The sequence below is a fragment of the Salmo trutta genome, chromosome 20 (genome assembly GCF_901001165.1).
Source record: "Salmo trutta chromosome 20, fSalTru1.1, whole genome shotgun sequence".
Lineage (NCBI taxonomy): Eukaryota > Metazoa > Chordata > Actinopteri > Salmoniformes > Salmonidae > Salmo > Salmo trutta.
The window spans coordinates 15,513,625-15,540,224 of NC_042976.1; the positions used below are offsets into that span (position 1 = coordinate 15,513,625).

Sequence of the window (26,600 nt, forward strand, 5' to 3'; positions counted from 1 at the left end):
CAGTGTCTTAACAGCGCGATTTGCCAAGATAAGAAACTCTGAACGCAGCCCTATCCAGAAATGTGGCAGTGGCTTCTGATTAAATTCAATTTTCACAGAACCGCTTCTTGCAATTTCGATGAGGCTCTCTTGTTTAGATATCAGTAAGTGAACTAGAGGCAGGGCATGAAAGGGATAACGAATCCAGTTGTTTATGTCATCCGTTTCAGGAAAGTACATGCGTAATTGCGCACCCAGCTCACTCAGGTGCTTCGCTATATCACATTTGACATTGTCCGTAAGCTTGAGTTCATTTGCACACAAAAAAATCATACAATGATGAAAATACCTGTGTGTTGTCCTTGTTCAGGCAGACAGAAAAGAGCTCCAACTTCTTAATCATAGCCTCAATTTTGTCACGCACATTGTATTTGTATTTATTATGGCTCCCCATTACAAAAAGGAATAAACAATGAATACGACCGTAACGTCTTGTAGGCTTAACAAGCAGTACAAAATAAAGATCCCACAACTACAGGTGGGGAAAGGCTGCCTAAGTATGATTCCTAATCAGAGACAACGATAGACAGCTGCCTCTGACTAGGAACCATACTCGGCTCAAAACAAAGAAATAGACATCATAGAATGCCCACCCCACACCCTGACCTAACCACATAGAGAAACAAACCCTCTCTCTCAGGTCAGGGCGTGACAGTACCCCCCCCCCCCAAAGGTGCGGACTCCCGGCCGCAAACCTGAACCTATAGGGGAGGGTCCGGGTGGGCATCTATTCTTGGCGGCGGCTCTGGTTCGGGGCGTAGCTCCCACACCGCCCGCTGATCCCCCCGCTTCTGTGTCACCGGAGGAACCAGACCGTGGATCATCGCTGGAGGCTCTGAACTGCCGACCGCCACTGAAGACTCTGGGCTGCAGGCCGCAGCTGAGGACCCTGGGCTGCGGACCGCCGCTGAGGACCCTGGGCTGCGGACCGCCGCTGAGGACTCCGGGCTGCGGACCGCCGCTGGAGGCTCCGGACTGGGGAGCGTTGCTGGAGGCTCCGGACTGGGGAGCGTCGCTGGAGGCTCCGGACTGGAGAGCGTCGCTGGAGGCTCCGGACTGAGGAGCGTCGCTGGAGGCTCCGAACTGGAGGGTGTCGCTGGAGGCTCCGGACTGGAGGGCTTCACTGAAGGCTCCGGACTGGAGAGCGTTGCTCTAGGATCCAGACTGGGGACCGTTGCTGCAGGCTCCGCGCCATGGATCATCACTACAGGTTCCGCGCCATGGATCATCACTGGAGGCTTTGTGCCATGGATCATCACTGGAGGCTCCGGGCCATGGATTATCACTGGAGGCTTCATGCCATGGATCATCTCTACAGGCTCCGGGCCATGGATCATCCCTACAGGCTTCTTGCCATGGATTATTCCTACAGGCTCCGGGCCATGGATTATCACTGGAGGCTTCGTGCCATGGATCATCACTGGAGGCTTCGGACCATATATCATCACTGGAGGCTTCCGACGTGGAGCTGGAACCGGTCTCACCAGACTGGGGAGACGCACAGGAGACTGGGTGCGCAGAGAAGGCACAGGGCACACTGGGCCGTGGAGGCGCACCGGAGGTCTGGAGCTCAGAGCTGGCACACCCCGTCCTGGCTGGCTGGTCACTGTAGCCCAGCAAGAGCGGGGCGCTGGTACAGGACGAACTGTGCTGCGCTGGTGAACGGGGGGTACCGTGCGTAGAGCAGGCGCAGGATAACCTGGGCCATAGAGACGCACTGGAGACCAGATACGCTGAGCCGGCGCACTTCTTCCTGGCTGACGGCCAACTCTAGCACTGCAACGGTGAGGAGCTTGTACCGAGCGCACCGGGCTGTGAGTGCGCATGGACGACACAGTGCGCATCACCGCATACTACGGTGCTTGTTCAGTCACTCGCTCCCCACGGTAAGCACGGGGAGTTGGCTCAGGTCTTAAAACTGCCTTAGCCAATCTACCCGTGTGCCCCCCCCAAAAAAATGTTGGCCGCTGCCTCTCGGGCTTCCGTTGTTGCCTTGCCTGTCGATCTCGTCGCTGTACCTCCCTCGCTGCTTCCACCTGTTCCCATGGGAGGCGATCCCTTCCGGCCTGGATCTCCTCCCACGTTCAAGATCCTTTGCCGTCCAGGATGTCCTCCCATGTCCAGTCCATCGGCCCACGCTGCTTGGTCCTTTGGTGGTGGGATCTTCTGTCAGGATCGTCAAAAGGAGTGGACCAAAGCGCAGCGTGGTAAAAGTGTTCATCGTATTTTATTACCTCAGAACACTACAAACAAAAGGAATAAACAATGAATACGACCGCAACGTCTTGTATGGGGAAGGCTGCCTAAGTATGATTCCTAATCAGAGACAACGATAGACAGCTGCCTCTGATTAGGAACCATACTCGGCTCAAAACAAAGAAATAGACATCATAGAATGCCCACCCCACACCCTGACCTAACCACATAGAGAAACAAACCCTCTCTCTCAGGTCAGGGCATGACAACAGTACTAAATCCATGTGTATGTATAGTGCGTATGTTATCGTGTATGTGTGTGTGTGTGTGTATGTGTCTGTGCCAATGTTTGTGTTGTTTCACAGTCCCTGCTGTTCCATAAGGTGTTGAATATACAGTGTCAAGAAAATGTATGTGAACCCTTTGGAATGACCTGGATTTCTGCATACAGTTGTCATAACATTTGATCTGATCTTGATCTAAGTCACAACAATGGACAAACACATTGTGCTTAAACTAATAACACACAACTTATTGTATTTTTCTTGTCTATATTGAATACATCATTTAAACATTCACAGAGTAGGTTGGAAAATGTACGTGAACCCCTAGGCTAATGACTTCTCCAAAAGCTAATTGGAGTCAGGAGTCAGCTAACCTGGAGTCCAATCAATGAGACGAGATTGGAGATGTTGGTTAGAGATGCCCTGCCCTATAAAAAACACTCACAAAATTTGAGTTTGCTATTCACAAGAAGCATTGCCTGATGTGAACCATGCCTTGAACAAAACAGATCTCAGAAGACCCAAGATTAAGAATTGTTGACTTGCATAAAGCTGGAAAGGGTTACAAAAGTATTTTTAAAAGCCTTGATGTTCATCAGTCCAAAGTAAGACAAACTGTCTAAAAATGGAGAAATTCCGCACTGTTGCTAGTCTCCCTAGGAGTGGCCGTCCTGCAAAGATGACTGCAAGAGCACAGCGCAGAATGCTCAATGAGGTTAAGAAGAATCCTAGAGTGTCAGCTAAAGACTTACAGAAATCTCTGGAACATGCTAACATCTCTGTTGACGAGTCTACGATACGTAAAACACTAAACATAAATGGTGTTCATGGAAGGACACCACGGAAGAACCCATTGCTGCCTAAAAAAAACATTGCGGAACTTTTGAAGTACGCAAAAGAGCACTTGGATGTACCACAGCGCTACTGGCAAAATACTCCGTGGACAGATGAAACTACAGTTGAGTTGTTTGGAAGGAACACACAATACTATGTGTGGAGGAAAAAAAGGCACAGCACATCAAAACCTCATACCAACTGTAAAGTATGTTGGAGGGACTGCTTTGCCGCCTCAGGGCTGGACAGCTTGCTATCATCGACAGAAAAATGAATTCCCAAGTTTATCAAGACATTTTGCAGGAGAATGTAATGCTATCTGTCCGCCAATTGAAGCTCAACTGAAGTTGGGTGACGCAACAGGACAACGACACAGAAGTAAATCAACAACAGAATGGCTTCAATAGAAGAAAATATGCCTTCTGGAGTGGCTCAGAATCCTGGCCCAACCTGATTGAGATGCTGTCGCATGACCTCAAGAGAGCAATTCACACCAGACATCCCAAGAATATTGCTGAACTGAAACAGTTTTGTAAAGAGGAATAGTCTAAAATTACACCTGACCGTTGTGCAGGTCTGATCCGCAACTACAGAAAACGTTTGGTTGAGTTTATTGCTGCCAAAGGAGGGTCAACTAGTTATTAAATCCAAGGGTTCACATACTTTTCCCACCCTGCGCTGTGAATGTTTATACGGCGTGTTCAATAAAGACGTGAAAAAGTATAATTGTTTGTGTGTTATTAGTTTAAGCAGACTGTGTTTATCTATTGTTGTGACTTACATGAAAATCAAATTGTATGACTAATTTATGCAGAAATCCAGGTAATTCCAAAGGGATCACATACTTTTTCTTGCCACTGTAGTTGCGGAGAGCCCTGTAATCCTAGCTTCAGATCATTCAGGTGAGAAAAAACATCACCCAGATAGGCCAGTCGTGTGAGAAACTCATCATCATGCAAGCGGTCAGACAAGTGAAAATGATGGTCAGTAAAGAACTTTAAGCTTGTCTATCCATTTTTTAAAAAACATGTCAATACTTTGACCCTTGATAACCAGCGCACTTCTGTATGTTGTAAAAGCATTACATGGTTGCTGCCCATATCATTTCATAATGCAGAAAATACACGAGAGTTCATGGGCCTTGCTATAACAAAGTTAACCATTTTCACTGTAGTGTCCAAAACGTCTTTCAAGCTGTCAGGCATTCCCTTGGCAGCAAGAGCCTCTCGGTGGATGCTGCAGTGTACCCAAGTGCCATCGGGAGCAACTGCTTGCATGCGTGTTACCACTCCATTATGTCTCCCTGTCATGGCTTTTGCCCCATCAGTACAGACACCAACACATCTTGACCACAAGTCCAATTGATGTCACAAAGCTGTCCAGTACTTACAAAAATATCCTCTCATGTTGTCCTGGTTTCCAATGGTTTGTAGAAGAGGATATCTTCCTTAATTGACCCCCCATAAACATAACGGACATATATACGAAGAGCTGTGGCAGGCCCGCCACATCTCTTAACTCATCCAGCTGTAACGCATATAATTTACTGGCTTGTATGCGAAGCAGTAATTGTTTCAAAACACCTCCTGCCATGTCACTGATGCGTTGTGAAACAGTGTTGTTTGATGAAGACATTGTCTGTATAGTCTGTATAGTTTTTTGGGCCTTTTCCCCCAGCATTGTCCCAGCCATATCCGCGGCAGCAGGAAGAATTAAGTCCTCCACAATAGTATGGGGCTTGCCTGTCCTAGCCACTCGGTAGCTTACCATATAAGACGCTTCTAGCCCCTTCCTATTAGTGGTATCTGTTGCTTTTATACATGTCTTATTACTCGAAAGTCGTCTTTATTCTCGCTCAAAAAACTCCTGTGGCTTATTTTTCAAATGGTCATGTTTCGTTTCTAAATGTCTGCGCAAGAGTGAAGGTTTATGTGAATCACCTTTTATTTGGCGTACCCCCGATGGCGTTGCGTGTACCCCAGTTTGGGAATACCTGCTCTACAGCTCCTGGACTCCTGGACTCTGTCCACACATTTCAAGGCTGCGTTGAAACAATGACTTTTCAATGATCCAAGACCAGCTCAGTTAATCCCTACCATTGTAAAAATGAGTCGTCATAATGCTGCATCAAATGTACATGATCCTAGGGGCATTGGCAAACACAATGTAAGTAACTTAATTTATGTACCCCTAATTGCACCGAATTCCTCTGTTTATCCTACAGCTATTGTATGCGGTAATCATGAGCCTATGAACCAGAGTTACACTGTTAACACTGAGGCGATGTGCAATAGTAGGAAGATCACTTTATGCAGCTCACCCTGCACTATCAGCTCCAATATAAATAACATAAGCAAGTCTACCTCTGATAAGCTTCCCAGTAAAGCATTAAAAACAATCAAGCAACACAGAAAAGTGCTAAAAAATAGCTCATAATAACATATGCAACCTGAGAAACAAGGTCCATGAAGTCAATAACTTGCTTGTAACAGATGACATTCATATTCTGACTATCTCTGAAACTCACTTAGATAATACCTTTAATGATACAGTGGTAGCAATATAGCTATTTCACAGTAAACAAATTGACAACAGACCTTCAGCACGCTTATAGGGAAGGACACTCAACAAGCACAGCACTTACAGTACACAAATGACTGATGATTGGCTGAGAGAAATTGATGATACAATTATTGTGGAGGCTGTCTTGTTAGACTTCATTGTAGCTTTTGACATTATTGATCATAGTCTGCTTTTGGAAAAACATACACCACCATTCAAAAGTTTGGGGTCACTTAGAAATGTTCTTGTTTTTGAAAGAAAAGCACATTTTTTGTCCATTAAAATAACATAAAATTGATCAGAAATACAGTGTAGACATTGTTAATGTTGTAATTGACTATTGCAGCTGGAAACGGATGACATCAATTGCACGCAAGGCCAATTATATACTGTACACTGGAGTTACTTACCAAGACGAGATTGAATGTTCCTGAGTGGCCTAGTTAGTTTTAACTTAAATCGTCTTGAAAATCTATGGCAAGACTTGAAAATGTCTGCCTAGCAATGATCAACAACCAACTTGAGAAAGCTTGAAGAATTGTTAAAAGAATAATGGGCAAATATTAAACAGTCCAGGTTTGCAAAGCTCTTAGAGACTTACCCAGAGAGCTGAAATCGCTGCCAAAAGTGATTCTAAAATGTATTAAGTCAGGGGATGGAATACTTATCTTATCAAAATATTAAATATATTTATTTTACATTTATAAAAGTTTTTCTTCCACTTTGACAGAGTATTTTGTGTAAATTGTTGACAAAAAACAACAACTATTAAATCCATTTTAATCCCACTTTGTAACACAACAAAATATGGAAAAAGTCAAGGGGTTTGAACACTTTCTCAAGACACTATAGCCCTGGTGTGATATGGTGCCATTTATTGGTGAAGCATGGCCAACTTTAAATGAAGCATCTAATCATTCTCAAATTCAATAGAGGCTAATTCTTTGAGTCTATATACCAACTCTAGATCAATCTTATATATGGTTAGTGAGAAGTAGATTTTTAAAGTATTTTTAGCATTAGCATGTGTGGTAACGGGCATCTATAGGTACAATGCAGCAACTTTTTTTACTCAAAACCTTTCAAAACTGACGTAATGAGTCTAAATACAAAATCTGGAGTATGGTTCATGAGGAGAAGATGATTGCAGATGATTTTGAGCATTAGCATTACATATGCAAAGAATGAGTTGTTAATAGTTACCTTGTTTTTTTTAAGATATCAATACCAAATTCAGATTTGTTCATTTTAGGTGTTTCCATGATAGAGATTACAAGTTTTAAGTTGACAGGCCACTGTGGAGTGGATTTACAGTTGTTTAAATGGACACGTAAAATCAGACTTTTCTCAAACTAAGACATGTACCAAAGAGTTTTATAACTAAACCAATATATTCCACAGCCTGTCGTTTCCAATGGGAACAACTTTGTCATAGTGGGCAGAACAAGCAAGGAGGTGGGCAGAGCCAAACACGGGCTAGCGAGATCCTATTGGCGCATTCTAGTATGCATCTGCATATTTCCGTTAGGGAACGCCTACTCTGTGAAGTGCTCGTGTGTAATAACTCAATTCGCCTTTGCACTCCTAAACAATGCGATTTTTTAAAACTTTTGCAAAGGATAAAGTTTACAAAACTTAGCCCACTCTGTCCATTACAGATTCTAGTTTTGGGAACAGGAAACTGTACTGAGATCAAATGTTTAATCAATGAGAAAATGTCCAGATTGTCGGCCAAAATCCATCTCGTTCCATCTTCTCCCACTGTCGGCCACTGGGTTTCTTCTTACTAACATATTTGGTAGTGAGTGGAAACGCCAAGTGGATGCTTCACATTTATACATCCGGTGAAATATCTGTCTCACTGTCTCATCTGTGCATGTACCATGGGCCTATATTCCAGATTACATGTACTACTAAAGCTAAAAAGCATTGGATTGGTGTAAACATAGGCAAAATAAAGTTTCCTTCCACCTCATTTTTTGCACCAGTCTCTGCACTATTGCTTTTAAATCCAAGTCTCAGAGCCCCACAGTGGAGATGTAATAATACCCATAAATCCAAGCGGTCAAACAGGCAAATGGTTCCTATAATTTTTCCATCTTTCATTTTTCCCATAAGGGATTTTAGAAACAATTAAAATAAGGACTGTGTTTCGTGTAGGCTTACCCTGGCATGGAGTATTGATAAGCATGTAAATCTCTCTAGGACAAGGTGACTTTTATAAATATATTCAGCTAGGTTACAATTACATAAATTCCCATTTTTGCTGCATTTTTCCTTTGCATATAGGTTAGCATAACATTACATTAGCATAAGTTGTTTTTTTCCCCCAATATTGATTTGTAGAATAGTGCAAATAGTGTACAATTAAGTAATTTGTCATATAACAGGATTGAAATAAAAATGCGTCTATACATTGACAAACAATGAAACATTTTATTTATCTACAAAGAAATGCATATTCAAAATAGTTAATTATTCATGTCCACCTACTGAATCCACCATCCTTTCAACTGCCAAAACCACATTCTTATTATCTACCCAAGATGAATTAAAGGCTGTTTTCCTCACTCCCTTCCTCTTCCCTTCTTTCCCAGTTTCCCGAGTTTGTTATTAGACAGGCCATGGTTATTACATCCCAATTATCTCTCCTAAAGTGTGCACTCATTCACCACAAATATAAAAACATTGGATTGGTGTAGGCATGGGCTAGAAAGAGTTTCCATATGCCAGTCATTTCCATTCAAATCCATGAACAGGTGCACACTTCGGGAGAAAGGAGAGATTATTGGGACGGACCTAATGTTCTAACATAATACTTTAGAGAGGGTGCAACACTGGGATATGAGATATGACCTGGGATATGTCTCAAAAGCATTTCCTGGATTCATCACACATCTCATTAATTCCTTGATGAATCACCTCTTTTTTTTAAAAAACACATTGGAAGAGAAGATCCAACTACCTCCTCCCCTCAGACCTTCTCCTCCAGTGCATTTTGAGAAAGAATCGATGAATCAAGGATGCAAGGAATCAAGGAAATACTTTTGAGATTCACTTTAGTAACCATAACAGAAGGGATAGTAGTCATTGGAATGGCAGTTCTAAAGGCAGGGCTGTAAGACTCACTGGCATCAGGCTATAGGAGCATACATACACTCCCATTGCTCTGACACCTATAGAATATATTAAGCTGTTGGTTTTTCTGAGTAAATATGTAAAATATAATCATAAATCAGATTCAAGTATTGCAGGTTTAAAGCAACAAAGCCAAGTAATCTTTCAAAGACATTACGTAGCATCACTGAGCATAATCTTTAAGTTACGTTTACCCCACACTAAGCTAAATCAATCCACTTCAAGTAGTGCACTAGTTTCCTCAAATACCCCTCAGACGTGATATGTTGCTAGGCCATATATTAAACAACAAAGTAACATTTTAAGATAATTCCTAATAAAGCAACGACATGATAAGACTGCTTCAACCTATCCCCTTACTTTAAGAGTAAATCTTTCACAGTAGTCACAGTCTAAAAGCTAACTAATGAAACACTGATGCTATATGATGCTGGAAGTATTTCCAAATGGGTGAATGCAGGGGAATCCATTCTGATATTGATGTGGCTGATCCTTGATAACATAAATACCTCCTCTGTTCAATTCAGCAGTATGGTTCCCAGTTCCCTTTGGCCAACTAGTAGTAACACTTAAACTAGTAGAGTAACTACAACCTAAAATGAACAGTGAAAATAATCCAGATCAAATGTGTAGATAAGAGAATTGATCACAGCTATTGGCCCATTTCTTTCAAAAAGGCACTAACAGATATCGACAACAAACTATTGATATTAAGACACATTCAACTGAAATGCTGGTGGGGTGGTGAGGGGTGTTGCTTCCAAAAGGTATAGGGGTTTGGTCTTATTTGGCATTAAGAAGATCACATCCATATTCCCTAGTCTCATTCCACTCTTGTTGTGACCCTAAAGGATGGCCATCCAGGTGAAGGTCAGTGCAGCTGTCCACAGATGAACCTCTCTGACACGCCACAGAATCAGTGGTCTCTCACTGGTCAATCATCGTCACTTTCACTGCCAGACTCACTTAACTGCAGGTCATTCTCTGTAAAAAAAAGGGGAAGTACGAACATCATAAAACCATCAACAACCATGTCACAATTCTAGCCTTATGGAGTTGGGCATAGGCCTAACTCGTACAGTATAGCCTATATCCACAGCAATGCAAATAGAAATTCTGATCTAGCAATGCAAATATAAAATGGTTAGATTTAACATTAAAGTATTCAAACTATACTCTAAATACTGAGGAGAGGGGAGGGAGGGAGGGAGGGAGAGAGAGAGAGAAAGATGGAGAGAGAAAGAAAATAAAGCGTAATGAATGAACTTACTTAGCGTACTCATGAGGTGTCCTCCACCCCGAGGTGGTGAGGAGATGGTGGTGGTAGTAACGGTGGTGAGGATGGGCATGCCCTGGTGGGGTGGTGGCGCTGTGAGGGGACCCCCAGAGGGTCCGGGGGGAGGTGGATGCCGGGACTCGTCCTCAGAATCACTACTGCTGGAGCTGTCCCCACTACTGGAGGAGGAGCTGTGGGAGTCTGAGGACGAGTCCCCACTACTCATCTGGTCCATGACCTTCGCCTCCGCCATTAGCTCTGGTGCGCACGGACACACACAGACAGGAAGACACACCGACACATGCGGACAGACACAAAAACAGTGACACGTCACCTCTGACCTTGAATCACAACACAATCCAAGAGGATTTACAAACATAGCAATTGTTCCATTTATATGACCATGGACTACAATCTAGATCAGGCCTGGGTATTTATATGACCATGGACTACAATCTAGATCAGGCCTGGGTATTTACAGTGAGGGAAAAAAGTATTTGATCCCCTGCTGATTTTGTATGTTTGCCCACTGACAAAGAAATTATCAGTCTATAATTTTAATGGTAGGTTTATTTGAACAGTGAGAGACAGAATAAAAACAAAAAAATCCAGAAAAACGCATGTCAAAAATGTTATAAATTGATTTGCATTTTAATGAGGGAAATAAGTATTTGACACCGTCTCAATCAGAAAGATTTCTGGCTCCAGGTGTCTTTTATACAGATAACGAGTTGAGATTAGGAGCACACTCTTAACCTGTCTGGGCTAGGGGCAGTATTTTCACGGCCGGATAAAAAACATAGCCGATTTAAACTGGTTACTACTTTTGCCCAGAAACGAGAATATGCATATTATTAGTAGATTTCGATAGAAAACACTCTGAAGTTTCTAAAAAACTGTTTGAATGGTGTCTGTGAGTATAACAGAACTCATATGGCAGGCAAAAACCTGAGAAAATTCCAAGCAGGAAATGGCCTGTCTGAGAATTTGAAGTTCTTCTTTTGATTCTCTATCGAAACTAAAGTATCTGTGGGGTTACGTAGCACTTTCTAAGGCTTCCATTGGCTCTCTAAAGCCTTCAGAAAGCGGATTCAGGCGTCTCCTGTCTCTGGGCAGAGTATAGTAGCTCAGTTTCTCAGTGGTCTGCCTGGTGACAAAGAGATTGGATATGCGCGTTCACGCTGTTTTTTCTTTTCCTCTTTGAATGAATACACTGTTGTCCGGTTGGAATATTATCGCTACTTTACGAGAAAAATACCAAAAAAATTGATTTTAAACAGTATTTGACATGCGTACGGTAATGGAACATTTTGAATTTTTTTGTCTTGAAATGCGCTCGGGCTTTACCCTTTGGATAGTGACCTGAACGCACGAACAAAACGGAGGTATTTAGACATAACTATGGATTATTTGGAACAAAAACAACATTTCTTGTGGAAGTAGCAGTCCTGGGAGTGCATTCTGACGAAGATCAGCAAAGGTAATACAATTTTTCTAATACTAATTCTGAGTTTAGTGTCAAAATAGCTAGCCGTGATGGCTGAGCTATGTACTCAGAATATTGCAAAATGTCCTTTCGCCGAAAAGCTATTTTAAAATCTGACATAGCGATTGCATAAAGGAGTTCTGTATCTATAATTCTTAAAATAATTGTTACGTATTTTGTCAACGTTTATCATGAGTAATTTAGTAAATTCACCAGAAGTTTTCGGTGGGAATACATTTTCTGAACATCACACGCCAATGTAAAAAGCAGTTTTTTGATATAAATATGAACTTGATTGAACAAAACATGCATGTATTGTATAACATAATGTCCTAGGAGTGTCACCTGATGAAGATCATCAAAGGTTAGTGCTTCATTTAGCTGTGTTTTGGGTTTTTGTGACATATATGCTTGCTTGGAAAATGGCTGTGTGATTATTTTTGGCTATGTACTCTCCTAACAATCTGATGTTTTGCTTTCGCTGTAAAGCCTTTTTGAAATCGGACAATGTGGTTAGATTAACGAGAGTCTTATCTTTAAAATGGTGTAAAATAGTCGTATGTTTGAAAAATTGAAATTATTGCATTTGAGGTTTTTGTATTTCGCGCCACGCTGTTCCACTGGCTGTTGAATAGAGTGGGACGATCACGTCCCACCTAGCCCATAGAGGTAAAGGGAGTGCTCCTAATCTCAGCTTGTTATCTGTATAAAAGACACCTGTCCACAGAAGCAATCAATCAGATTCCAAACTCTCCACCATGGCCAAGACCAAAGAGCTCTCCAAGGATGTCAGGGACAAGATTGTAGACCTACACAAGGCTGGAATGGGCTACAAGACCAAGCAGCTTGGTCTTCTCGCCAAGCAGCTTGGTGAGAAGGTGACAACAGTTGGTGCCATTATTCCCAAATGGAAGAAACACAAAAGAACTGTCAATCTCCCTCGGCCTGGGGCTCCATGCAAGATCTCACCTCGTGGAGTTGCAACGATCATGAGAACGGTGAGGAATCAGCCCAGAACTACACAGGAGGATCTTGTCAATGATCTCAAGGCAGCTGGGAACATAGTCACCAAGAAAACAATTGGTAACACACTACGCCGTGAAGGACTGAAATCCTGCAGCGCCCGCAAGGTCCCCCTGCTCAAGAAAGCACATATACATGCCCGTCTGAAGTTTGCCAATGAACATCTGAATGATTCAGAGGACAACTGGGTGAAAGTGTTGTGGTCAGATGAGACCAAAATGGAGCTCTTTGGCATCAACTCAACTCACTGTGTTTGGAGGAGGAGGAATGCTGCCTATGACCCCAAGAACACCATCCCCACCGTCAAACATGGAGGTGAAAACATTATGCTTTGGGGGTGTTTTTCTGCTAAGGGGACAGGACAACTTCACCGCATCAAAGGGACGATGGACGGGGCCATGTACCGTCAAATCTTGGGTGAGAACCTCCTTCCCTCAGCCAGGTCATTGAAAATGGGTCGTGGATGGGTATTCCAGCATGACAATGACCCAAAACACACGGCCAAGGAAACAAAGGAGTGGCTCAAGAAGAAGGACATTAAGGTCCTGGAGTGGCCTAGCCAGTCTCCAGACCTTATCCCATAGAAAATCTGTGGAGGGAGCTGAAGGTTCGAGTTGCCAAACATCAGCCTCGAAACCTTAATGGCTTGGAGAAGATCTGCAAAGAGGAGTGGGACAAAACCCTCCTGAGATGTGTGCAAACCTGGTGGCCAACTACAAGAAACGTCTGACCTCTGTGATTGCCAACAAGGGTTGTGCCAGCAAGTACTAGGTCATGTTTTGCAGAGGGGTCAAATACTTACTTCCCTCATTAAAATGCAAATCAATTTATAACATTTTTGACATGCGTTTTTCTGGATTTTTGTTGTTGTTATTCTGTCTCTCACTGTTCAAAAAACCTACCATTAAAATTATAGACTGATCATTTCTTTGTCAGTGGGCAAACGTACAAAATCAGCAGGGGATCAAATACTTTTTTCCCTCACTGTATATGACCATGGACTACAATCTAGATTAGGCCTGGGCATTTATATGACCATGGACTACAATCTAGATTAGGCCTGGTTATTTATATGACCATGGACTACAATCTAGATGGTTTGAGATTAGGACAGCTATTACACGTGACACTCTACCAGGGCTCTAAAGTGCAACCAATTTGTTTCCAAATGCCCTGGAGAAAAAAGCAAATGCAGATTCACTAGCATGGTTGCACCATTACTATAGCGAAAACAACTTGCTTCTAGCCCAACCAGGTGAAAAGACCTGACCCATATTACCCACATCTGTACCCCCAAATGTTACCAAATATTTGGGGGCACAGAAAGAAAGGAAAAGGGATAGCTTCTTCAGGAGATCAATGAACGAATGACAGATCTCTTGCACGTCTTCATCACAAACCTGACGTTTTTAAAGAGACCATGTACAATTTTCAATGTAATGCATCTCAATAGGAAAATAGTTTATTATAAAAGCAAAAATGCACTAATGTCTTTACAGTGTTCCATATTAGTTTCTAGGGCCCAACATGTGCTTCAACAGTAGCCAGATATAATATAGGCTGTATCTTATTTTCTGGTGTTCCTAAATTTAATGTGGTGCTCCTAACTTTAAGTTGGGAGTAGAGGTCTGTGCAGGACTGATTTATTCATCCCGCTCCCACCCACATCACGCTCCCGCCCACAAAGGCAGCCTACTCTATTTCATTGAGACCACACATAATGTATACTAGGCACACTTGACCTCGCACACCCAACTAGGAGAGGAGAGGTAGGCTACGAAACTTGAAGCAGCAAATTCTGTGTGTGAATAACGCAATGAAGATGTGCTTTTAATACAATAGGTAGGCTAACGCATACAAAGCAGAAAGACAACCATCTCCAAATAATCTGTGGGACAACAAAATGTTTTCATCTGTCTGACCGCCCGCTCCCAACCGCAGCATGAAAAAGTGACGACCGCGCCACAATGATCTCTGTCGGGACCCGCAGGTCCCGCAGGAATGTAGCCCTCTAATTGTGAGCATCAGTGCTACCAATTAAAGTTTGATTTAGAGCCCTGTGCATTACTGATGGTCTACATACCTCTCTCAATGTCATCCATGTGGGAGGCAGGGGACATCTTCTCTTTGGGAGGAGAGCTCTTGGAGCCTGCTGGGGTTTTGCTGCTGCTGCTGCTGCTGCTGCTAACACTAGTCTTCATCTGCTGACTCAGACGACTGGTCTGCTGCTCTATACGAGACTGGATCTTACTGCTGCCTTCAGCCCTGACAACACACACACACACACACACACACACACACACACACACACACACACACACACACACACACACACACAGTTTATAGCTCCTAACTACATAAGAAATAAAAATCTGAATGACAAGTGAATCTGGACAGCCCAGGTATCCAAGGAAACAGAAGGATGCAGTTTGAAACGGAGTTACTGTCCATTAAGAAATGATAATTTTCCATTGCACTAATGTTTTGCTACAGTGTACCCAAATAAACACAAGTTGACCCTAGTCTGTCCACCCACCTGGTCTTCTTGACTGCAATGTTGCTGTTGAGTTTCTCCAGACGGTACTCTCCTGTATCATGGTTTACAATGAGAATACATTCCTTCATATAAGGCCTCTTGGATCCTTTGAAGACTGTTACAGGGGCAGTGGATCCCTAGGGAAAATCAAGGAAATATGTTCATTTCTGGATATCAAGAGAAGAGGGGAAAACAATCAAAATGTGCACTTTTCAATAATCAACTGTAAGATACATGATAATGCTTAATTCTTACCTCCAGATTGGGCAGTGTGATGGTAACTTGTTCTCCCTTTCCCACCTCCAGCTCTCCCTCACAGGAGGTGTCAATGGAGGCTGGTTTGAAGTCATCTGAATCAAAGAGATAAGAGAACAGTATAAGTTCCAAACTACTGAATTACACAGCAACATTATACAAGCAGACTGTAGGCTCCACACAAAAACATTCTTGGTTTGGTTAGTCCTGACAGAATGAAGTTTCAGTCGCCACTGTTCACCTACAGATGGTGCCACAAGGCCACTATTGTTGCTAACAAACTGCATACCAGAAGCAAGTGATGCGAGCCAAAAGCCCAATCAAAAGTACGAAAATGTGATAAATGTTTAAAGGTGGATCACTGTTAATAAAGACACAGCGATTTAGACAAACGAGTTACCTATTTAATTTAAAACTAATATTTGGGGGTTTTAACTAACTAGCTATACATTGGCATACGTTAGCAAGTTAGCTAGCTAGCAAGTATGATCAAAATGCCACTTACATCGCACCGTGTGGTAAGCACCTTTGGGTTGTTTCTCAAATGTTTCGCCTAATTTCAAAACATGTTCTTGACTGTCAAAGTGTGAGTATGTTGTTCCATTCATATTCTAATCAAAGTTTTCAATCATATGTTAATAACAGTAAACTTTCCACGTCCATTCGATACCATCTATTGCAGAACGAGCCAACTCACTTCTAGAGCTAAGTTCTGCCCTTCCTTCGTTGTGATTGATCAGACTGATCTAGTTGCTTTTTTTGATTCGTGTAAATACCTGTCAATCAACATTTGGAGAATTTCAGGCGGAAGTTGCTTCAGAGCTCATGTCACATGGCATGGTTTGCTTTAAAAAACCGTGCTGAGAATTTCTTCATCCTAACTGTACTAGTGTTTTTTTATTCATGGAGCTTCTATATGACAACATCACACTGAACAGAGCGTCTATGGCCGGCTCCAAATGAGCGATGGGCCTCTAAGTAGCCAAACACAGGCAGCCAAACAACATTATCAATTCTTGGTTAGAGCTTTTCATTACGCTAGCCTATATTAAAACCAACAAATAGCCCTGGCCAGTATGTCATTCTTTTTTTCATTTTTAAGAATCTACAGACCCTGCCATTTATATATATATATATATATGTGTGTGTATTTTTTACATAGTGTGTGTGTGTGTATTTTTTACATAACAGCATTGCTGAATGAAAATAGAATAAGGTATTCTCAAGACAATGAGAGACATCTTGATACAGTAGCCTAGTAGGCCAATACACTGAGCAGGTGGTCTAAGTAATGAATTAGTAACAGTTGTTTGCTAGTCTCTAAAAACCCGCTATGGTGATGGACTAGCTGAGTTTACGGGGCTCTCCCCCCTAAAGATGGGGAAATAAGCTCTTTTCCTTTCCTAAACTGAATCCTAATCCTTCAATGCCTGCTGTGTCTCTACTTTTGCTGTGTCTGTACAAGCCAAGCCATATGTACCCCCTTCAAACAGTAGGCTAGAGAAGAGGATGTAGGTTTAGAGAAAGAGAATATGAAGATTATGCTTGTCAAGACCATAATGACAACATTGGTAACTGTTTATCCAGTGTCAATTTCCCCAATTACTTCACAGAGAGAAAGGTTGGAGTGCCAATCCCATCTGCTTTGTCTGGATGTTGTTGTTGGAAAATTAGGTCAAGTGTGGTGTGTTACTGTAAATGACAACCCGAGAGAGAGAGAACAAGGGAGGGAACGAGAGAGAGAGAACAAAGGAGGGAATGAGGGAGAGGGAACAAGGGAGTGGACAAGGGAGAGAGAAGGAGGGAGGGAACGAGGGAGGTAGAACAAGGGAGGGTCCAAGGGAGAGAAAACAAGGGAGGGAACGAGGGAGAGAGAATGGGCAATATAATGAAAGAGAAATAATGAGGTGGGGTTAGGGGGATAAAAGGACTATAGAGATATAATGCTAGGGTGTTAAAACATAAATGTTCAACTTCTCATAATGGTATTTCCCCGTGTGCAGTACGTTAACACCCAGGCAGGGAGAGAGAGAATACCTCAGGCCCCCTTCTTCACTATAGGATCCAGTGTCAGGCTTTAGTGAGGCCCCATGGCAATAGTGCCAGTGTAATAAATGAAACAAAACAACAACACAATGTAACAGTGTGATAAATGTGTATTACACATTTTCTAATTGTCACTGGACATAATCAAGGATCTTCCCCTTGTTTAAATTTTCCCCTAAAATGACATTCCCAAATCTAACTGCCTGTAGCTCAGGACCTGAAGCAAAGATATGCATATTATTGATACCATTTGAAAGGAAACACTTTGAAGTTTGTGGAAATGTGAAATTAATGTAGGAGAATATAACACATTAGATCTGGTAAACGATAATACAAAGGAAAAAACACTATTTTTTTTGTACCAACATCTTCGAAATGCAAGAGAAAGGCCATAATGTATTATTCCAGCCCATGCACAATTTAGACTTTGGCCACTAGATGGCAGCAGTGTATGTTTTAGACTGATCCAAATGAACCATTGGATATCTGTTCAAAATGTTGTATCAAGACTGCCCAAATGTGCCTTATTGGTTAATTCATACATTTTGAAGTCCATAATTGGGCACTCTCCTCAAACAATAGCATGGTATTCTTTCACTGCTTCACCATAGGGATGGTGCCAGGTTTCCTCCAGATGTGACACTTGGCCTTCAGAGTTCAATCTTGGTTTCATCAGACCAAAGAATATTGTTTCTCATGGTCTGAGATCTTTAGGTGCATTTTGGCAAACTCCAAGCGGGCTTTCATGTGCCTTTTACTGAGGAGTGGCTTCCATCTGGCCAGTGTACCATAAAGGCCTGATTGGTGGAGTGCTGACGAGATGGTTGTCCTTCTGGAAGGTTCTCCCATCTCTACAGAGGAGCTCTGGAGCCCTGTTAGAGTGATCATCGGGTTCTTGCTCACCTCCCTGACCAAAGCCCTTCTCCCCCGATTGCTCAGTTTGGCCGGGCGGCCAGCTGTAGGAAGAGGCTTGGTGGTTCCAAACTTCTTCCATTTAAGAATGACGGAGGCCGCTGTGTTCTTTGGGACCTTCAATAGTGCAGACATTTTTGTTACCCTTCCCCAGATCTGTGTTTTGACATAATCCTGTCACAGAGCTCTACGGACAAATCCTTTCAACCTCATGGCTTGGTTTTTTTCTCTGACATTCACTGTCAACTGTGGGACCTTATATAGACAGTTGTGTGCCTTTCCAAATTATGTCCAATCAATTGAATTTACCACAGGTGGACTCCAATCAAGTTGTAGAAACATCTCAATGATGATCAATGGAAACAGGATGCACCTGAGCACAATTTTGAGTCTTACAGGAAAAGGTCTGAATACAAATGTAAATAAATATTTTCAATTCATGTGCAAACATTTCCACAAACCTGTTTTCACTTTGACATTATGGGGTATTGTGTGCAGATTGATGAGGTAAAAAAAATATTTTATCAATTTTAGAATAATGCTGTAACGTAATTTTATTTTGAAAAAGTCAAGGGGTCTGAATTCATTCTGAATGCACTGTATGATCAGAACTATTTTCTAAGTAAGAGAACACCGACGTGGCCTGCTCCCAAGGACTGTGGGCTCTGACGTGAGTAAGACATTTGAGCATGTTAACCCTTGCAAGGCTGCTGGCCCAGACGGCATCCCTAGCCGCGTTCTCAGACCATGTGCAGACCAGCTGGCTGGAGTGTTTACGGAGATATTCAACCTCTCACTATTTCAAGATGTCCACCATTGTCCCTGTGCCTAAGAAAGCAAAGGTAACTAAACTAAATTACTATCGCCCCGTAGCACTCACTTCTGTCATCACAAAGTGCTTTGAGAGGCTAGTTAAGAATCATATCACCTCCACCTTACCTTCAATTTGCATACCACCCCACAGATGATGCAATCGCCATCACACTGTACACTGCCCTATCCCATCTGGACAAGAGGAATACCTATGTAAGAATGCTGTTCATTGACTACAGCTCAGCCTTCAACAACATAGTACCCTCCAAGCTCATCATTATGCTCGGGGACCTGGGTCTGAACCCCGCCCTGTGCAACTGGATCCCGGACTACGCTGATCCTCAACACAGTGGCCCCACAAGTGTGCGTGCTCAGCCCCTTCCTGTACTCCCTGTTCACCCATGACAGTGTGGCCATGCACGCCTCCAACGCAATCATCAAGTTTGTTCAGTAGTAGGCCTGATTACCTACAATGACGACACAGCCACAGGGAGGAGGTGAGGGCCCTGACAGAGTGGTGGCAGGAAAATAACCTCTTCCTCAACGTCAACAGAAAGAAGGAGCTGATTGTGGACCTCAGGAGACAGCAGAGGGTGCACACCCCCATCCACATTGACGGGACAACAGTGGAGAAGGTGAAAGGCTTCAAATTCCTTGGCGTGCACATCACTGACAATCTGAAATGGTCCACCCACACAGACAGTGTGGTTAAGAAGGCGCAACAGCGCCTCTTCAACTTCAGGAGGCTGAAGTAATTTGGCTTGGGCCCTAAAACCCTCACCATTTTTAACAGATGCACCATTGAGAGCATCCTGTCAGGCTGTATCACTGCCTGGTACAGCAACTGCACCACCCACAACCGCAGAGCTCTCCAGAGAGTGGTGCGTTCTGCCCAACAAATCACCAGGGGCTCACTGCCTGCAATCCAGGACACCTAGACTACCCGATATCACAGGAAGGCCAAAAAGATCATCAAGTACATCAACCAACCGAGCCACGGCCAGTTCACCCCGCTATCATCCAGAAGGCGAGATCAGTACAGGTGCATAAAAGTTGGGACAGAGACTGAAAAACAGCTTCTATCTCAAGGCCATCAGACTTTTAAATAGCCATCACTAGCCGTCCTCCACCCAGTACCCTGCCCTGAACTTAGCCACTGTCTCTTACCTTGCTACCACCCGGTTACTCAATCCTGCACCTTAGAGGCTGCTACCCTATGTACATAGCACATCACCAAGAAACGATCATGGTCCAAACACACTAAGACAGTCGTGAAGAGGGAACGACAAAGCCTATTCCCCCTTAGGAGACTGAAAAGATTTGGCATGGGTCCTCAGATCCTCAAAAAGTTCTACAGCTGCACTATCGAGAGCATCTGACTGGCTCCATTGCTGCCTGGTATGGCACCTGTTCGGCCTCCAACCACACGGCATTACAGAGGATAGTGTGTACGACCCAGTACATCCCTGGGGCCAAGCTTCCTGCCATCCAGGACCTCTATATCACGCAGTGTCAGAGGAAGGCCATAACAATTGTCAAAGCCGTACCGAAGTGCTAAGTGGAGGTCCAAAAGGCTTCTCAACAGCTTCTACCCCCCAAGCCATAAGACTCCTGAACAGCTAATCAAAGGGCTACCCAGAACCCTCTTTTACGCTGCTGCTACTCTATTTATAATCTATGCATAGTCACTTTAGCTCTACCTACATGTACATATTACCTCAGTTACCTCAACTAACCGGTGCCCCCACACATTGACTCTGTACCGGTATATAGCCTCGCTTGTTATTTTACTGCTGCTGTTTAATTACTTGTTACTTTCATTTTCTATTTATCCATTTTTTACTTAACACTTTTTGATTTTGTTTCTTAACTTCTTAAAGAATTGTTGGTTAAGGGCTTGTAAGTAAGCATTTCACTGTAAGGTCTACACCTGTTGTATTTGGCGCATGTGACAAATAACATTTGATTTGGGGAGGAGGAGAAGTAGGAGCAGCAGTAGGAGCGGCAGGAGGAGAAGGAGGAGCAGCAGTAGCAGCGGCAGGAGGAGAAGTAGGAGCAGCAGTAGCAGCGGCAGGAGGAGGAGAAGTAGGAGCAGCAGTAGCAGCGGCAGGAGGAGGAGAAGTAGGAGCAGCAGTAGCAGCGGCAGGAGGAGAAGTAGGAGCAGCAGTAGCAGCGGCAGGAGGAGGAGAAGTAGGAGCAGCAGTAGCAGCGGCAGGAGGAGAAGTAGGAGCAGCAGTAGCAGCGGCAGGAGGAGGAGAAGTAGGAGCAGCAGTAGCAGCGGCAGGAGGAGAAGTAGGAGCAGCAGTAGCAGCGGCAGGAGGAGGAGAAGTAGGAGCAGCAGTAGCAGGAGGAGGAGAAGTAGGAGAAGCAGTAGCAGGAGGAGGAGAAGTAGGAGCAGCAGTAGCAGCGGCAGGAGGAGAAGTAGGAGCAGCAGTAGCAGCGGCAGGAGGAGGAGACGTAGGAGCAGCAGTAGCAGCGGCAGGAGGAGAAGTAGGAGCAGCAGTAGCAGCGGCAGGAGGAGGAGAAGTAGGAGCAGCAGTAGCAGGAGGAGGAGAAGTAGAAGCAGCAGTAGCAGTAGGACAAGTAGGAACAGCAGTAGCAGCGGCAGGAGAAGTAGGAGCAGCAGTAGCAGGAGAAGAAGTAGGAGCAGCAGTAGCAGGAGAAGTAGAAGCAGCAGTAGCAGCGGCAGGAGGAGAAGTAGGAGCAGCAGTAGCAGCAGCAGGAGGAGAAGTAGGAGCAGCAGTAGCAGTGGCAGGAGAAGAAGTAGGAGCAGCAGTAGCAGCGGCAGGAGGAGAAGTAGGAGCAGCAGTAGCAGTAGGAGAAGTAGGAGCAGCAGTAGCAGCGGCAGGGGGAGAAGTAGGAGCAGCAGTAGCAGCGGCAGGAGGAGGAGAAGTAGGAGCAGCAGTAGCAGGAGGAGGAGAAGTAGGAGCAGCAGTAGCAGTAGGAGAAGTAGGAGCAGCAGTAGCAGCGGCAGGAGGAGAAGTAGGAGTAGCAGTAGCAGTGGCAGGAGAAGAAGTAGGAGCAGCAGTAGCAGCGGCAGGAGGAGAAGTAGGAGCAGCAGTAGCAGTAGGAGAAGTAGAAGCAGCAGTAGCAGCGGCAGGAGGAGAAGTAGGAGCAGCAGTAGCAGCGGCAGGAGGAGAAGTAGGAGCAGCAGTAGCAGCAGCAGGAGAAGTAGGAGCACCAGTAGCAGCAGCAGGAGAAGTTGGAGCACCAGTAGCAGCAGCAGGAGAAGTTGGAGCAGCAGCAGCAGCAGCAGGAGAAGTTGGAGCAGCAGTAGCAGCAGCAGGAGAAGTAGGAGCAGCAGTAGCAGCGGCAGGAGGAGAAGTAGGAGCAGCAGTAGCAGCAGCAGGAGAAGTTGGAGCAGCAGTAGCAGGAGGAGACGGAGGACGAGCTGCAGGGGCAAAGAGAAAAAGAGGGGAGAGAGACGGAGAAGCCACAGCATCAGAGTGAGGATAGTGATGGTGAGGGAAGTGGTCAACCACAAGCAACTCAGTGCTGCCTCCCAGTGCTGAGCCACAATCCTCTGCAAAGAGACAAGTCCCCCCACCAGAAACCAATAACTCACTAGACCCAGGTCAAACAAACGACTAAAATTAAGAAGTCACTCAGAAAAATGTATCATAACTATCGAGTCAGTCATGTCCTCCACCAACCTCACATCACTAGTGTGTGTTTGACGTTATTGTTCTAAGTTATGCATTGGAAATTAAAGGCGTTGTTCAAGTATGAATGTCTGTAAAACATTGTTTTCCAGTCATATCCAATACCAGGAGTATCAAACTCCAGTATTTGAATGAGGCTGTGACTGCATGTACTACAAGTGTAGAATTTTAACATCAGTGGTAACACATTGTAACTCTGCAGTAGACTAAAACACTTGATATAAGTAGTTAAATGCTGATTTGTAATTCAAATGTATAGGACCAGAATTTAAAAAAAGTTAATTGCACTTCCTATGCATCATGTAAATACTGTACAGGATAAGTGTAGTATTTCATCAAATGAGACTTATTTTCAACCAGAAGAGAATGTGAAAAGGTTTATTGAAATAAGTTTATTATCCAAGGGTTATAAATACATATGCATTATTAATATTATAATTTTTATTAGATTATGAATACAAGTTCAATCTGTACTTCAATGCACATCTGGTGCGCATTATAAAAACAGAGGAAGAAAGAGGAGGTCGGTAGAGGTGTGAGAAAGAGTAAAATACAAAAGGGGAAAGAGGTAAGAATAGGGGAGCAGGGAAGACAGCATATGTTTAATGAATTACAGTGCTACCCTAATATTATCTCAGTTCATCACAATTACATAGTGTCTCTAGCAGTGTCTCCTAACAGCCTTGGGCCCCCAGTTAACCCGAAGGTTATCTTAAGAGTGGGTGAGGTGGTGATGACGGGACTGGGGGTTGGCATCCTCTCTCACATCAAAACATACCTGCAGACGAGAGACAGATGTAGAGAGAGAAAGAGAGCATGATTAAGCCTTGTTTTTTTATTCTAAACACAGTCAGTCATCATAATCATCAGGAGGTTAAATGTAAAACTGACCTTGGATCATTAACTCTAGGACTACTACATCTCTGTGTGTATTTCAATGTAAAGCATCTCTTTAGTAACACTTCCTGTTGACTCAGCCAAGTGACCTCTCGCCTCTGTGATCATGCTATGTCAGGCAGGCCAGAAGGGAAGAGGTTCACTGACACAGCTGATATAACCTAGAGGGTTTAGGGAGAAAGGGGAAGAGGCATGAAGTGAGGGAGACTGAGGAAATAAGGTATTTAAAGAGACAAACATACAGGAATCGGTGTTTGTCTGTTTTCACCTGGTGCCCACACTGAGTGGCCCACACTGGTACTTTATACTGAAACACACACACATAATAATGTCTCCATGGTTGGTCCTCTTGCCTATTCTTTGAAGGTGGAAGGCGCACAGCCCACAATTATACACCAGAGCTTCTTAAAGGCGCCTGTTTTGGTTGTGTGCAGACATAACCCTTACCTGAACAGCACCCTTACTGAGAAGTAAAAAAATCAAATGGAGAGAAACTGGGAATTGAATAACTGCAGTTGACATAGCTAAGTAAATGGAAGAATACTCTTATTGCAATGTGGATGGCTCTTAAAAGAGCCTTTGGTTGTCCATAGTGTAGTCTATGGTTTTGCCAGGGAACTGCACCCTCTGAAGAAGTAGGAGGTGAAGATCTCCCGCACACAGATTTCCTCCCATGCTGCGTTGTTGGCCCCAATCATTGAAACATACTGTAAGCAGCAGACCTCTCCTCTGGCACACGGTGGCGAGCTGCAGATCCCCCTCCTGGTCCTCGTGTCCATCCTCATGAAGTTATGCACGACACAGGTAGCCTTCAAACGCCTGAATTCCTCCAGGAGGCAGTCCCAGATGGCTCTGATCACCCAACCTTGCAGTGCCCTACACGGTAACTGTAGGCAATCGTTTTGAAGAAATCTCCAGTTACAAGGTATCTGTAGGAATATGGAAGATAATGTCATTATTAGACTTTTACATCACCAGGTCACTGTGGATTACTAAAGTATAATAATTCTTATAACAAATCATGATAACATTTGATAGATGCATGTGCAAACTCATGTGACAATAGCAGGATCATATCAAGGATTGAATCACAAATTATTCATAAATACCATTTGAAGCTTGATAATGAGTTGATCATTTCAATCAGAGCTAAGGCAAAAACAAGACCAGTCCCCAGGACCAGGACTGAGAACCACTGCTCTTCATTGGGACCTCTATCTGCAGGCAGGCTTTCACAGCTCTCTGTATCTGAGGACAGAAAACCACACAAGAAACAGACTTCATTATACTCAAATTAGACCACACTGAATATTATGTTACTATTATTTCCATCCTCACTTCTAGGGACTGGAACTACACTAAAGTACCTGCCCTATCCAGAATAGCCTCCTCTCACTGACAGTTGGGGCTGCTATCCTTTCACCCTCCTCCATGGCTGTTAGCTAGCTACCTACAAATGCATTTGGAGTTACAGTGATAAATACATCAAGATATGAAGTTAGGTAGCTGTGATATTTAATTAACTTAGCTAGCTATCTATACAGTATGTCAAGTTGTCTAGATAGATAACTAGCTACATTAGCAGCTTGTTTGGGGTGGGTATAATTTGTGGAAAGTTCCAACAGGAATCCGTTCCAAAAACGTCGTAAAGTACAAGGTTGCCAACAAACAACGCATAAAAAGTAGCACGATCAATTCACCTAGCTAACAAGCTGCCGAATAGGCATCAACCCACCACGTAGCTTATTCTTAATGTTTGTCCATATGCTAACAGAGTGAAGACAGACATTTTTCGGAATAAACGTGGTGAGTGACAAATGTAATGAAATAGCCCACTCCCTAACTGGCATCTTATTCTGCCGCTATACAACATTGTATGCGTTGCTGTTGGCAACCTTGTTATTTACGAAGTTTCTAGAACAGATTCCTGTTGTAACGTTCCACAAAGTATCCCCACCCGCTTGTTTGAGTTCACCTGCACTGTAGCTAGTTAGCTAATAATACGTCTTATTTTGTATATATTTTTTCTAAATGTATTTACTTACATGAATAGGTTCTCCCAGCCATGTGGACGATTGGAAACAGGGCAACAAAGTGTGTTTGTCACGAGAGCGTTTTAGAGCATATTACTATTTACCTGTGAATACATTCATGAAATGGATAAGCAACCCACTCACGCAATAATGTACCGCGTGCTAGTCATTGTTACCAGTTACATTACATGGGATGTGCAAAATCACGAGCACCATGCTCTCTTCCGTGTAATGAAATTTGACTGCAACCAGAGATATGTCGTCCCAAAAGTGGGAAGACATGCGACAAGTTTAGGTCCACAATAAGCCAATAGAAACACATTGGGCTTATTTTGGACAGATTTAGGCGAGAGTGAAACATCTCGCTTCGCCTCTTCCTCTCTGCTGCGTTTCATTGCCAAGGCTCGCTTTGTGACTGGCAGGCGCCTATCCTATCAATAGATCGCTAGAAGATGCATATTGCTCATTATAGTGGGAGAGGGCTCGACAGACTAGCTAATTGAAAATGAAAAGTAGCATAGTTAATATGAAGTGGAAAACACTGGTATTGTTAGTCACTGACAGTCGCTCAATTAGCTATGTCAGCTAACAATTCCTTGATTGGTAAA

At 43.6% G+C, this 26,600-nt stretch overlaps 1 protein-coding gene and 1 long non-coding RNA gene across 2 annotated transcripts; both read right to left on the reverse strand.

Moving 5' to 3' along the window:
* Positions 1-8,327: 8,327 nt before the first annotated feature.
* On the reverse strand, positions 8,328-16,366 carry LOC115155615 (ELL-associated factor 2). The gene is made up of 6 exons (XM_029702397.1): positions 16,135-16,366; positions 15,630-15,724; positions 15,375-15,511; positions 14,922-15,103; positions 10,324-10,587; positions 8,328-10,037 (listed from the first exon to the last, which is right to left on the reverse strand). Exons 1-6 carry the CDS (start codon positions 16,235-16,237, stop codon positions 9,988-9,990), a joined length of 831 nt encoding a protein of 276 aa, XP_029558257.1. The 5' UTR covers positions 16,238-16,366; the 3' UTR covers positions 8,328-9,987.
* An 8,483-nt stretch (positions 16,367-24,849) lies between these two features.
* LOC115155340 (uncharacterized) lies at positions 24,850-26,266 on the reverse strand. The gene is made up of 3 exons (XR_003868028.1): positions 26,005-26,266; positions 25,069-25,207; positions 24,850-24,888 (listed from the first exon to the last, which is right to left on the reverse strand). It is a non-coding gene; the product is annotated as an uncharacterized LOC115155340 (long non-coding RNA).
* Positions 26,267-26,600: the final 334 nt, after the last annotated feature.

Excerpts from the sequence above, each read along its gene's own strand:
- LOC115155615 (XM_029702397.1), bottom strand. The coding sequence starts at position 16,237 with ATGAATGGAACAACATACTCACACTTTGACAGTCAAGAACATGTTTTG. Across the intron at positions 15,512-15,629 it reads TCACACTGCCCAATCTGGAG|GGATCCACTGCCCCTGTAAC; the intron begins GTAAGAATTAAG and ends GATTTTCCCTAG. Across the intron at positions 10,038-10,323 it reads ACACCTCATGAGTACGCTAA|AGAATGACCTGCAGTTAAGT; the intron begins GTAAGTTCATTC and ends TTTTTTTTACAG.